The 13,704-nt window shown below is 43.6% G+C and overlaps 1 protein-coding gene across 3 annotated transcripts in view; it reads left to right on the forward strand.

Moving 5' to 3' along the window:
- The window catches only part of PRKN (parkin RBR E3 ubiquitin protein ligase), an 813,183-nt gene that overhangs the window by 57,020 nt on the left and 742,459 nt on the right, over window positions 1-13,704 (forward strand). For 2 of the 3 annotated variants that reach the window (XM_082731173.1, XM_082731171.1), the window contains exon 3: window positions 6,866-6,987. In XM_082731173.1, coding sequence (XP_082587299.1) covers window positions 6,866-6,987 — 122 coding nt within the window. The remainder of the gene's footprint in view (window positions 1-6,865; window positions 6,988-13,704) is intronic. The other variant, XM_082731172.1, reaches the window with a different exon arrangement.

The following is a 13,704-nucleotide window of genomic DNA, read 5'->3' on the forward strand; positions in this document are numbered from 1 at the left end:
CAGGTCATGATCTCAGGGTCCTGAGAGATTGAGTCCCATGTCAGCCTTGGCGCTGAGCTTGGGGTTTGCTTAAAATTCTCTCTCTCCCTCACCTCCCTGCTTGCTCACTCTCTCTCTCTCAATAAATAAAAACAATATCTTAAAAACCCTAGCACAAAAATTGAGAATTAAGTTAGAACTTTTAAGAGCTGAGGTTGCTAACCACATTTTCAAAGTGCATCCACTGGCTGGATGGCTGTGTAATTGGAAGCTGTTTATAATGCAGTTTTACCTCGGTCACTCTGCAGGAGTTAAGACTATGCCTTGTTAATAGCGTGGAAGAGTGTGGCTGGGTTCAGTGGGGTATCTGAACCCATCGGATAAGGATTGAAATGAAATGACTTTCTGTGTAATAACTGCCTCCTTTAGAGTAGTTCTACTTGTAAATTTTCAGAATTCATCTTCTTCCCACTTAACATTCAAAGACTTAGAATTATTTTTAGTCCTATGTGCAAAGTTTTCAAATATTATTTTTTGTTTGACTTTTATTTATATTTGCCATTTTTGTGGTCTTAAAGATAATATTGATTTATTGATTGCAAATACAATATGGTGACGTTTTGAAGGATATATGGTTAGTCCAGGAAGCCTGGCTGGTGGAAAGATGTTCTAAATATTTAGTAATCATGGCTACCTTCTGTCTTATATGGATTTTGTACTCACACTAACCTGCGTGCTACTACTTTCGTATCATTCAGTATGCGGTAGAATTTACTGACCTTGCAAATACATACTGAGTGTTCACTAAAGTCATGGAACTGAGCTCATTACTTGGAACGTACGAAACAGGGTGTGGTGTTCCATAGAGGGGGGTTGTAATGATAGGAATGGTAGGACAAGTAGGGAACACATGTGGGGCAAATTTCTATTTTTCAGTAATTTGCCTTAGGTTGGAGTGGACATGAGCCTCCTCTTTTCCATGATCCAAAGCAAAATGTCCCACGAAAACGATGATTCTGAGAGTCCACACTGAATGGATTTCACATGGAACTGTTTAGACAACTCAGTCTACATTGTTTAAACTGAATGGATACTTTCAGGTCAGTATAAGGAAAAATGAGAATCTCAGAGGTGAGGAACGACTGAGAAACTCATCCCATTGGAAAACACAGAAGAGGAGAACAGAAAACAATAAATAACAATGCTGGTCTTCAGAGATGGTGCCGATTTTGTTCTTTTTATAAAGATGTGTTGTGCACCCAGCTCATGAGGCATATATCCCAGCAGATGTGGTCCACCTCAGGCTGAGGGACCACTGTCCAGAAATATAATAGCAAGATTCAGGAAAATGTCGGGGGACAAGATTCTCTGTGGCCTCACTCCCTGTCACAGGGTCAAGGCCCAAGGTTCAACAACTCTGGCCAGAGATAAGGGCTCTTCCATCGTGGGATTACTGGAGTCAAACAGGATTGAGGGTACCTCCTAAATGACAAGAGGAAGGAGTAAACTGAGGGAATCAGGCAGGTGATAGCTGAAAAATGGAGCCAATGGTGCAGACATTATCCTTGGTGTTTAAGAAACAAGAAAAGGCTATAGGAGGCAGGAGGGCCAGGGCTGGGAATACTAAGTGCCAGGCTGGGCACTGTGGAAGGGGTCAGAGGAAGGCTTAAAAGGATAGGACTCCATCTGATGAGATGCTGGCTCTGTGGTGTTGGGACAGGTCAAGAGTCCAAAGGTGACAAAACTAAGCTGGATCCTTTAATACTCTCATCTGTAATTATTTAGGGAGATACCTTATCTTTATGAGGGAAATCAAAGGAAGAATTCTTAGAGGATGTGCCATTTCCCCTTGAAAGCATGGGTCAAGGATGGTGGGAGGTGTGGTCGAGATGGCGATCACTGTTCAGTCACACATTAAGACTCGTTTCGCTTGGTCCAGGGCGTGGGGCATGTGCAAGGAAGAAATGAGAGGGAAGCTCTCTTCTGCCTCTAACACAACAAAGTCTCCAAGTCCCACCTCATGGTGCTTCAAGCTCAAACATTACCCTGTTCCCTTCTCACCAGCCAACGCTGTTTTCATATTGCACACCTAACAGCGGGCTGTTGTGCTTGTCGGTGCCAGAAGAATCTCCTTCGTATGGTCATCTGCAGGCTTGATGAGGGAGGGGGAGAGGGACCAGACACACCATTGTTATTTAGTCTCCTCTTTGGTGCTATGCCATGGGATGAGGTTGCCAGTCATTCCCTGCTACCTTTGAGCTGCCTGTGGGAGAGTGTGGATGTGGAACATTTCCGTGGTCACAGAAAGTTCTCTAGGGCAGCTTGTTCTGCTTAATATTTTAATATGGTCATGTGTGATAAACGTAGTCATAAATCAGTTGTGTGCCTATGGTTTTATAGGACATAGATACTGAACATTATTTAACTGTGGTATAAAACACGTTAACTCGTACTCTTTCTTCCCCGGTAAACAAATTAGCCCAGCAATTAAACTCTTGATTCTCTGTGACAGCCAGTAGTGGAAACTTCTGAGGTCAAAGAAAAGTTTTTGGGAGAATCAGAAGGTGTATTCTCAAGTGTTCATCAATCTTTTTTTAAGCATTTTTTTTTATTTTTTAAATTTCTTTTCAGTGTTCTAGAATTCGTTGTTTATGCACCAGACCCAGGGCTCCATGCAATACGTGCCCTCCGTAATACCCACCACCACCAGTATTTATCAGTCTTATTAAAACAACTTGATTAGGCCTTAAGTCCATCATCTAAAACACATTTAAAAAATGGAAACTATGCATATTATGCCAGTTTCTCAGAAAGCCAAAGCAAATAATATATATACTTATTTATAAAGATTTATCTATTAGAGACAGAGAGAGCACACAGGCATGCAAATAGGAAAGAGGCCAAGGGGGAGAGAGACTCTGTCCCTACTGAGCGTGGAGCCTGACGCAGGGCTCCATCCCACCACCCTGAGATCACCCCCTGAGCTGAAACCAAGAGTCAGACGCTTAACCGACTGAGCCACCCAGGGGTCCCAATATCTATCCTTTTTAAAAAGGGACTTTTCCTCAATATATTGTGACTATTGTTGGTGATTTCTGTAATTCCCTGAATCAGGAAGGGAGAATAAGGGAAGGGTGGAGACTGGACTAAGGGTTGTGCTAACTGGACGAAGTGAGTGAGAAAAACTAAAGATAATGACAGAAGCACGATGCTAAGGAAAGCCTGGGGACATTTGAAATGAACACAGTGACTCGCACTTCGAGGGGCCTGACTACTGGCTGTGCTTTTGACTTCTAGGGGTTGGGGAAGGAGTGGACTTCTGAGTGAAAAGAATGTACTTTACTTTGTAAAATCATTATATTATTAGAGTCAGCCTCCTGGCTTATGATAAAATAATAATAATAAATGACAAAAAAAAAATGACCGACAGCTGTGGTGGAGGGAAGAAGAGTCAGCAGGTGTGTAGGAACATCTTTTAAGTCGTGTTCAGAAACATGAGCAGTTTTGCTTGCTGTCCACCAAGCCCTGCACGGTGAGGTGAATCCTTCCTTCAGACTTTTTTTGCCTTTTTTTTTTTCTGAGAAACCATTTCACAAAAGGTTCTACACTAGGAAAGATTCTGAGGTCAGATAAAGTCTGCCACGTGCTGTGCTCTGTGTGATCGTTGCAGGGTCACAGCCACACTGAACGTCCCATCCTGAGAGGGCTTGCTCGCCTGGCTTAATTTAGCCTCACCGAAAATGACTGGCCTGAGGAATCCCAGGTATCGGGGCTTTGGCACCTTTTCACAGCTTGCAAACCGTGATCGTGGTCTGTAAGAGACACTTAAAATATGCTTGATTAGCCTCTGAACAGAAAAACTGAAGCAACCAAATCTCTCAAAGAGCTCTATGGCTTTATAGGAAAAAGTCCATATTTTTGGGACGTTGAAGGACGCAGGGATGAGTAGCATGATGTCTGCAAGTCAACGACAAATGACTCAGCTGAGCATACAGATGTGTCGTATATGTGTACGCACACGCACACACACGCACACACAGAGAGGGAGCGCACTCAAAATACAGGAGAATGTTCACAACTGGTGGGGTGCCTGGGTGGCTCTGTCGGTTAGGCATCTGCCTTCGGCTCAGGTCATGATCCCAAGGTCCTGGGACTGAGCCCCACATCGGGCTCCTTGCTCGGTGGGGAGCCTGCTTCTCCCCTGCCTGCCGCTCCCCTTGCTTGTGCTCCCTCTGTCTCTCTTGCTTGCTCTCTTTCTGTCAAATAAATAAGTAAAATCTTTAAAAAAATGTTCACAATGGGTGAACTCTACAGTAAAGGACGTAATGAGTAATACTTTTGACATATTTCTCGAGTTCTGAAAACCTATTCTATAAAAAAAGGGAGGTATTATAAGCCCAAACACAAGCTGCGTTGGTTATGCTGGACATGAAGGGGTAGCCCTGTGGAAGAGTTGATTAGGCAAGAAAAAGGATTTTAAGATCCAGACAGAAGTAAAGGGAGCGGAAGGCTCACTTTCTTGACCGGAGACAGTGATGCAGCTGGAGAAAAGCATTCGGGGCGTCTGCTCATCGCCCTGCCGTTCCTTCCCGAGTTAGAGCTCCAATTTCAAAAGTCGGAACCTCAGAGCATCAGGCAGGCTAATGGGAACATTGCCCGGAAAACTCGTCCTGGTGGTGCTCTCACTCTCATCCTGGGCACTCCAGACCTCAGCGTGGCACAGGCACGCAGCCAGATTAGTGGGGAAGCCGTCCTGAACAGGGGGTCTCAGGATGGACCTGAAAGCCCCAACTCCTTGACCCAGTAATGCCAACAGCTTGAATTTGCCGTGGCCGGGCTGGCCCGACCTTGATCTTCCTTAGACGGACTGTTGATCCCGAGCTCGCAGGGAGGTAACGTGTACTGGGTGGCCTGTCATCTCGTGTGCTTCTTGCCACACACGTGGGCGTGCAGTGTTTTCTGACCAACTTCTCAAGGGCTTTGCTGAAGGTTCTAGCACACGGAAGAGTTGCCCAAGTCTCGGGATTGTGCCCGGCTACATCATTTGCTGAAACAATATTGCAAACGTTGCTGTTGCCGGAAGGGAGAGAGAAGAGTCATTTAACTTCCCGCCGTTTCCTAGATGCAGCATTTCCTATTGTAAAGCTGTTGCTAATATGCGCTTTCAACAATGCTGGCATCTTTGCCACCCAGGCTCCCCTTTGTAAGCTTCTCCTTTTCCATTCCTGTTCTTCCGCCTCTTTTTTTTTTTTTAAATTGATTAATCTTTACAGCAGTAGGTTATAAAAATTGTGAATTTCATTTGTTCCTATTTCTGATAAAGGTTTTTGCATTAAGGATTCCTGCTCCTTCACTAAGCTCTTGGTACAAAGGAAAAATGTCAATCCTTGTGGTCTTCTATATTCTATCAGTTGTCATGGTATTTCTCTAACTTTAATATATGGTTCTATCCATTGCATTTATGACATATATAAAACCTTAAGACTATATCTTACATAATTATTACATTTGCTAGTAACAATGTGATATTTATAGACTTGAATACCTTGCATAGTAAGGCAGTAAAGCTACAAAGAAGCATCAGAAAATGATAGTTTCTTATCACTACAAACATATGTTTATATTTTATCTTCCTTTCACAGTAGAAGCTAAGTATTAATCTCTGGAGAGTAATAATTATAAAATATATTGGTAAGAAATGATACAATTATGTTTAACCTTTTTATTATGCTTTACATTTTATAAAGTATTGTCACTTACAATTTTAGTAAAGATGGCTGAAGAAATGATAATTCAATATGCCTACAGAGGCTTTTTTTCATATAGATTAGTAAGAAATAAATGGGGCTGCATAAGACTTTAGGGTCTTTGTTTCTCATTATTTTGTGCCATTTTTTAAAATAAGCCATATTTGTTTGGGATACTGAAGGTTTTCACTCATAATAAAATATTCCTTATTAGTTGTACATAATCTTGACGCTTATAGTAAAATTGTAAGCAAAATCCATATTCCATGACATTTTATGTAACCCTCACCCAACATGAAGTGAAGGGGTAAGGATTAAAAGAACTAGTTAGTAATATTATACATTTAAAAAGGCATTAATTAGTGAGTTCTTCACAGAAATGGCAGTGGGGCGCTGCTCTGAAAGGTTCCTCTATGTACGGAATAGCACTGTTTCAGTACGCTGACATTTGAGAGAAGTGATGGGAGATGTTTGATTATTGATTTTTTTTTTTTTTTTTGGTCCAGCTTTTCTTCTTGTGTTATTCGAATGGCATTTGTCTAGGTAGAAAATACTAGTGAAACACAAAACCATTTCTGTACACCGCTGCCAGGCTCTGTTTAAACCCCTCGGGACTCTTGTCTTACTTTGTGTGTGACTGTGTGTTGGAAAGACTTCACTGGAACCCAGCAAACGGTGATGTCAGCCATAGCACAAGAAATGGGCTGGTATGTCCCGTTAGATAAGATTTTAAGAGGAATAGCCAGAGCCTTCAAAACTGTGTACAGAAGCATGAAATGGAATTCAGGAGCAGTGGTCTTTAAATTTCCAATAGTCTCTACATTTCCTGTCCTTTAACAAACTTGAGCAGCACAGAATGCATTTCCCTTCCCCATGTTGCAAATGCACTTGGCCGGCTCTCCTGGCAACAGCGGTCACTCACTTTGCTGAGTAAGTCACAGGGCTGTTGGCAAGAAGAAGGAAAGATTTTCACTCTTGAGCATAAAACCAGATTTCCTAAATTAAATTGTTGTATCCTCATCGGAATCTTTTTATCCCACTAAAGTTTCAAAATGCTTCTGGGGGGATCATTTTAAAATTGGTCTCAATTTGGATTCACCATTGATTGGCTACTTCTCTCTTCCTCCCCTCACCCCCAGCAGGTAGACGAACCTACAACAGCTTTTATGTCTATTGCAAAGGCCCCTGTCGGAGAGTGCAGCCAGGAAAACTCCGGGTACAGTGCAGCACCTGCCGACAGGCCACGCTCACCTTGGCCCAGGTAAGGAGCTCCGGCATTGGCAGAGACTGCCCAGAAAAACCGAATGTCTGTTTCCAGAGCTGCCTTTTGGGGTTGCTAATCAGAGAAGACCCATGACCGAAAATAAAAGATACTGCTGTGCGTTTGCAATGGTTAATGAGATCTGGAGTAGCACTTAAAAATGCATTGTTCTGTAGCATGTTAGGTAGTGCTGGGGGCCGTTGTCTCCATGTGCTTTTCCAGGCCTCCCTAAAAGCATCATCAAGAGCGCGTCCGTAACAAAAAGAGGTTAGGCTTTGGTGGGCGTGTCTTTTAGAAGAGGCCAGGAAAGAGCCTTCTGAGACACTGGAAGTGTGTCATGTCTTGATCGGTATGACCAGAATGCAGTTCAGTACTTGTGCCAGAAACCCCTGGACTGTTGATGGAAGGCGGCGCACTCGAGTTTGCGCTAAGTCATAGCTCAGTAGAGGTGTGAGAAGGAGAGTCGCGGGCTGCCCACGGTGTGCATGTGAGACCGAGGCCGGCAAGCTGCCATCTGTGGTCTCTGTTTGGATTATACGGTTCACGAGCTGAGAATGTTTTTGCATTTGTAAGTGGCTGGGAAATATCCAAAGAGTAACGCTGTGTGGCCCGTGAACGCGCTCTGAAGTTTAGATCTGGCGTCTGTGATGACGCCGTAGCAGAGGGCAGCGCCGACCATCTCCTGACGCGTTGTCATCTGCGCGGCTTCCGTGCCCAGGGCAGGGCTCAGTAGTTGCCTCCCAGACTGGACGCCCTGCGGAGCCCGACCTATCGGCTCCTGGCTCCTTTGAGAAAACGTGATGGACCCTGGTATGAACATGCGCACAGCTAAGGCTATGGCTTCCTCGTGATGGTTGTGTAGGATTTAGCTAAAGTTGACGCAGATGTGAATGTGCATGAGTGAGGAGGGCGTTCTGGTTGGCACGATCAAAGGCCAAGGCCAGGGGTCTTCAGGTGATGGGGGGCTGAAGTGGGGTCAAGGACCCCCTTACTACCAGGCCCCTATGATGGCTTCATTTTTATTTTTATTCCTTAGGCAATGGGGAGCCAAGAGAAAATGTTAAAAATAGAGGCAATCTGTAAAATGACATTTTAGAACCTTTATTAGTGCTGTAACCGTCTGTCATTGGGACTGAAGTTGGTGACAGATTGAGGGCAAAGAGGTTAATTAATAGACACTTCCTGTGGTTCATGCAGGAGGAACTGTGGGCCTAGGTCGGGGTGGTGGCCCATGGAAAGTTGTAACAGAACATGAAGGCTACACCCAGTAACGGAGAGACCGAGGATCCTGGCCTCCAGCCTGGGGAAGATGGTAGAATCACTCAAAAACGCAGCCTAGTGTTCCACTATGATATAATCTCTCCGCTACCCCGGCAAATGCTGGGCCTGCACTTCGGGAGACAAAGCTTATGAGTGATGGATCCACTCGACCGGACCTCTTTCTGGGGGTGTCGCTGCGCAGTACTTCTCTCTGGGAAAGGTGCTCTTAAGGTCCTATAGAAGTTTCTCTTCCACTGGACTCTCTCCTGTGCCATAAGCTTTTTCCAGTGCACTGAACAGCCTCTTCTGTTTCTCTGGTGTGTGCTCCAGGGTTGATCGCCTCACCACTCTGAACTGTTCTTAGTGAAAACAGTCACAACAAATTATCATTGAGCCCCAAGCTTAATTATTTTCATGCGTTATGAATGTACTTATTTCATAACACTCTAAGGACGGTCAGTAACCTTATTTTAGATTTAGGCATAAAGAGATTAAGGAAATGAACTTGTGAGATCGGGGTTTGACCTGGGCTGTGTGATCTAAACTTATTTCTCCCCGTTTTTTTTTTTTTACCACACAGGTATGTTTGCCCCGGGTGTCATATGCTCGGATATCCCCAGTGATCAGACAGCTGATTTAAGACTTAGGTCAGAAGGATGCAGTTGGGGGTCAGTGAGGACCATGGCGGGGGCAGAGACCAAGGCCCCCGTAAAAAGGCTGCTCCTGCCAGTTTGTTAGCAAGTGATGGTTGGGGGGTGTCTAGCGTGGCCAGTCTTTTATTTAATTAAGAGAAACCATAAATATGCATTTTTTGTGTGAAATTTCTCATATAAAAATACACCCCAAGTGGGGGGAAAAAAAAACAGAAGACCAAAAGAAAAAGCAACCTGCAGCATCTGTCTAAATGCGCATCACACCGTACAGGTGAAATGGTGCGTTACCGTTAGGTGCGTGGGGAGCCTGGTGTGTCGTCAGCACTTAACTCAAGTGAGTCATTGCTGAGAAGCTGAATGCTGAGAACTTAAGAATATTCTCCGGACTCTCCATACTGCTTCAGTTAGAATTCCTACATCATCATTTCCCGCCTGTGTCAGCTTGGGGACATCTGTTACCTGGGCTAATGGTATCTACTTCTTATTTCTTGTAAAGGTTAGTTACTATATGAAGAGTATTTAGAACAGTCACTAGAGGGGCGCCTGGGTGGCTCAGTTGGTCAGGGGTCTGCCCTCAGCTCAGGTCATGATCCCGGGGTCCGGGGATCTAGCCCTGCGTCAGGCTCCCTGCGCAGAGGGGAGTCTGCGGCTTCCTCTCCGCCCTCGCTCCCTGCGCATGGGCTCTCATTCTCTCTGTCTCTCAAACAAATAAATAAAAAAAATCTTAAAAAGAAAGAGCAGTAGCTGGAACATCAATAATTAGATGTCTTAAATGCTTTCTTGTTGTTACTTGTTAAATTATTATTCATGAGTACTTAGCGCACACACACACACACACACACACACGCCCGCGTGCACATGTCTATGTCCTTCACCGTGAAATCAATCCAGACTTGGGCTAACTCCTTTCAAACAAGTGGAAGGATCTTCCCTCTGACGCTCTTCGTCCGGAAGCTCATGTACCCCCTCAGCTGCTCACTTGGACCCTCAGGTCCTTGGAGTGAGGATCTCATACCCCCAGCGGTCCAGGCTCTGTTCTGTCTCAGGGGCCCACTGCCATGACCACGCCGGGCTTTGTTAGTTCCTAGAACTGCTCTGCATTCGATTACGCAATGCAGACTTCTATTTTCCCTACATTATTTTTGCTCTGTACATTGTTAACCCCTCTCTCAAGTTCTTCTAGAGCTATCTGGCCTTTTCCTTCATCATTTTCTCCCTTGATAGGCTCTGACTTCGGCTACTTTATTTCGGATGTCGTTAAATTCCTGTTCCATGTTTTATGCAATTGCCCATTTGTGAATATTCCAAGTGTCAGTAAAGCCTCTTGTACCGAAGAACTTGTGGGTTCAGATCTCTGGTGTATTTTCAGCATGTCACCCAGTACCTTGCCCATGGTGGGGTACAAAGCAAATAATGGGAAATAAACAGTGTCAGTTCTTGAACCTTGACACATGGATTCAGTACATCCACATACTTTAGAAGTTATAGTTGGGCATTTATAATCACATAATCATAAAAATTTTGATTGTTTTGTCACCACTTATTAAGTCCCTTTATTGCATTTATATTCTGGAACTTGTATTTTTCTCTAATTCTCATGACAGACCTGCAAAGTACCTATTATTATCTAGAACTGTTTTGGTTTTTTTTTAAGATTTTATTTATTTATTTGGCAGACAGAGATCACAAGTAGGCAGAGAGGCAGGCAGAGAGGGAGGAGGAAGCAGCCTCCCTGCTGAACAGCCCCGATGCAGGGCTCAATCCCAGGATGCTGGAATCATGACCTGAGCTGAAGGCAGAGGCTTAACCCAATTAGCCACCCAGGTGCCCCTTATCTAGTGTTTTTAATAAAGAGACTCCATGAAGTTAAGTAATGAACCCAGCGTCACACAGTGAACAACATGGGTGCTAGGAATGGAAAGTCTTATGGGTTTCTTTAGAGCCCTGCATTTTCCACAGGTCCACTCTACAAATCTGGTAATCAGTGTCCTATTACCCAGCTACTTCTCTATACTTAAACTGTCCTTCTGAAATACTCTTGGTGGGGGGAGGGAGGGGTGCTACATAAAGATTTAAGGAGAATGGGAAAGATGTTTTAAAGAGTACTTATTTAATCTGAAATTTAATTTTATTTTGTTTAATCTTATTTATTATTATTTTTTTTAATCCAAACTTTTAGTATAGTTACTAGATGCAGCAGCACTGGTACTCGGTGAATAAATAGAACAGGCCCTTTGATTTTTTTATCAATGACAAACATCCACACTCAAGAGTACCTTCCAGTACCTGCTCTGTGGAGCTTCTGAATAATCATGAGCGTCTGCGGGCCCGAGCTCAACAGTGGGTGGGCAGGAGCTGAAATCTGCTGGGGGGAGGCATTTCTCCGTTGAGAATAGGCCACTCTTGGGCTTCCTTTTTCCCAACTCTAAAGAGATCTACAACTGACAGAATTTTCTCTAGTCAAGAAAAAAATAAAAAGGAAGGAAGGACTTTGTGTGGCCGACAAGTTCCATAGCAGAGCATGGAATGGATGTGGTTTATCTGAGCTCCTCTAGGGAGCTGTTTATATACAAAGAGAAAAATCAGAACCTACTTAGGTACCTGGGCTATTTCTTATTTTAACATCATTTCATTTCTTCTGGTCTGAAAAAAATTGGTCTACAATGGCCTTTGGCCTTTCATGACTCTTGATCGTAAACTCCTAATTGTTTTCTGTTGTTGTGGGGCACTTATTCGTAATGCCAACATTTCCTCAGTGCTATTTAAAATTTGTGTGCAAGATAACGAGTGGCCTCTCATACATAATGCTCTAAGTTTTAATTGTTTACATGTTTCACATTTAATTTGAGGCTTCTAATGCATTGGCAAGGAGGACAGATAGCCATTTCTGTCACGGTTTTAGGGTGGGGAAGCTGATGCCCAAGGTTTCAGCTTGACCTTGAGAGTAAATTGAAAATCAGCTGGGACATCAGGTTTTCCTCCACATTTAAATCAAAGTACCTCTTTATTTCATGGAGACCTTGACAAACGTTTCCACTAACCAAAACAGCCCTTGCAAACATGAATGCTTACTGGAAAATAGTGAACAGCGGCTGATTGGAAAAACATGGCAGGCCTCCAATTTTCATTTGCCTTTGAAAGAGTGTCCACGTGGGTCCACACAGACATGGCCCAGGCTTGAGCTCAGAAGGAGGGTTGCTTTGAACTTGCATATGTATCTCTGATCCTGTGCTTGAACAATGAAATGGGCGACCTAAAAGAACCTATGTCATCACTGTCTCCCTCGTTAGTGTGGAAACTCAAATGATGAGCAAGTCATAGCTTCGAGGCATTTCTTTTTTTTAATTAATACAAAAAAAATAAGAACAGAAAAAATAAACTTTTCCAAGATATGTAGAAAATACACAGCTTTTAGAAATGACTGGAAACCAAAGAAGGAACTTAAATTGGAAAAAGAAGCTTAAAGATGCTTGTCCCTCCTCCCCCAGGACTCTGCAGATTCAAGGTTACAGCAGGCATGGTCCTTCTGGTCCATCTTATGGAAGTGTGGTGGAAAGGAATGGGCCTCTGGCAAGCTGTCAAAGATATCCGGGGACCAATTCATAAGAACATAAAACTTCCAGAGACTGTGTGACGTGTGAAGAATTGTGCTCGGGCTGATGAAGTTTTGTTAGAATATGATGCTCATGTTGAGGAACGTGTTCACAGGGGTCATGCTAAGACAGCTTCTCCTCCTCAGCCCTGCAGGCTCCTGCTCCCTAAGTCCTAGAGTGCCCTCTCCTGTGTCCCGTGTCCCTCGCTACCACTTCTTCCTGCCATTGTCCATACTCCAGGAGGATGCAACCTCCTGAAGACAGTAGAGCTTCTGGAATAGGGAGAAACAGACTTGTTTCTCTAACAGGACACAGGCTTGAAACACAGGAAGAATATTTATGAATAAAATAATTTATCAACTAAAATTAATCAGAAGCAAGAACGGATGTGGAATCAAGGGGAGAGAGCACATGGCATCGGATATTCTATCTTGCAATATTGAACTTGGAACCACCTGGGAGCAGAGAGCTGGAGAAAATGGCCTCCTGCAGTCCCTTTCCTGTCAGATGTTCTGGGCTTGAGTTCCGCTGCTTAGTGGCTGTGCGACTATGGGCAAGTGACTTAAACTCGTTGTCTGTTTTCTTGTCTTGAAATGGAAGGAAACAATTTCATGAAAGTTTCTGTGGATTAAATGGTTGAACTCTCTCAAGAATGTAGCAGCACCGAGAAGAGGAAATAGCGAGCGTGGAGTTACATAGTAAACATTCAGAAACTGTTGCTCTTAACTGACATTCGTTCAGGGTAAGAGTTTTCTGCCAAAAACGCATCAAAGCAGCTGCTGAATTCACACCCGAAGTTTATACCTCCAGGACTCCTCAGTTCGATGAAGGTAACAAATTTTTCATCTCCCCAGCACAAATTCGGGGTACCCTGAGTTAACCACCATCAACATCCTGTGGTTTCCACTCAATTTATTAGTTTCCCCATGAATCAGAAGCCAGGAGATTACTGCAGCCAAGAACTCTAGGAGATTTTTTTCCCCCTACAATCACTATAATTACTTTATCTCAAAAAGAACTTTATCTTTGCCACTCTAATGAGATACTCTGCCATGGAATAGCATTAAAGCTAAAAGGTTTCTGATGAGAAATGGTGCAATAAATAGAGTAAGATGTAAAATGCCTGGCATGATGGATTTTATTTAAAATTGGTTTATAGATTAGGAACAATTTATGTGAGGAAATTTATTAAGAAATATTGTCTAAATGTA

This window comes from Mustela nivalis (genome assembly GCF_964662115.1).
Source record: "Mustela nivalis genome assembly, chromosome: 5".
NCBI classification, from domain to species: Eukaryota; Metazoa; Chordata; class Mammalia; order Carnivora; family Mustelidae; genus Mustela; species Mustela nivalis.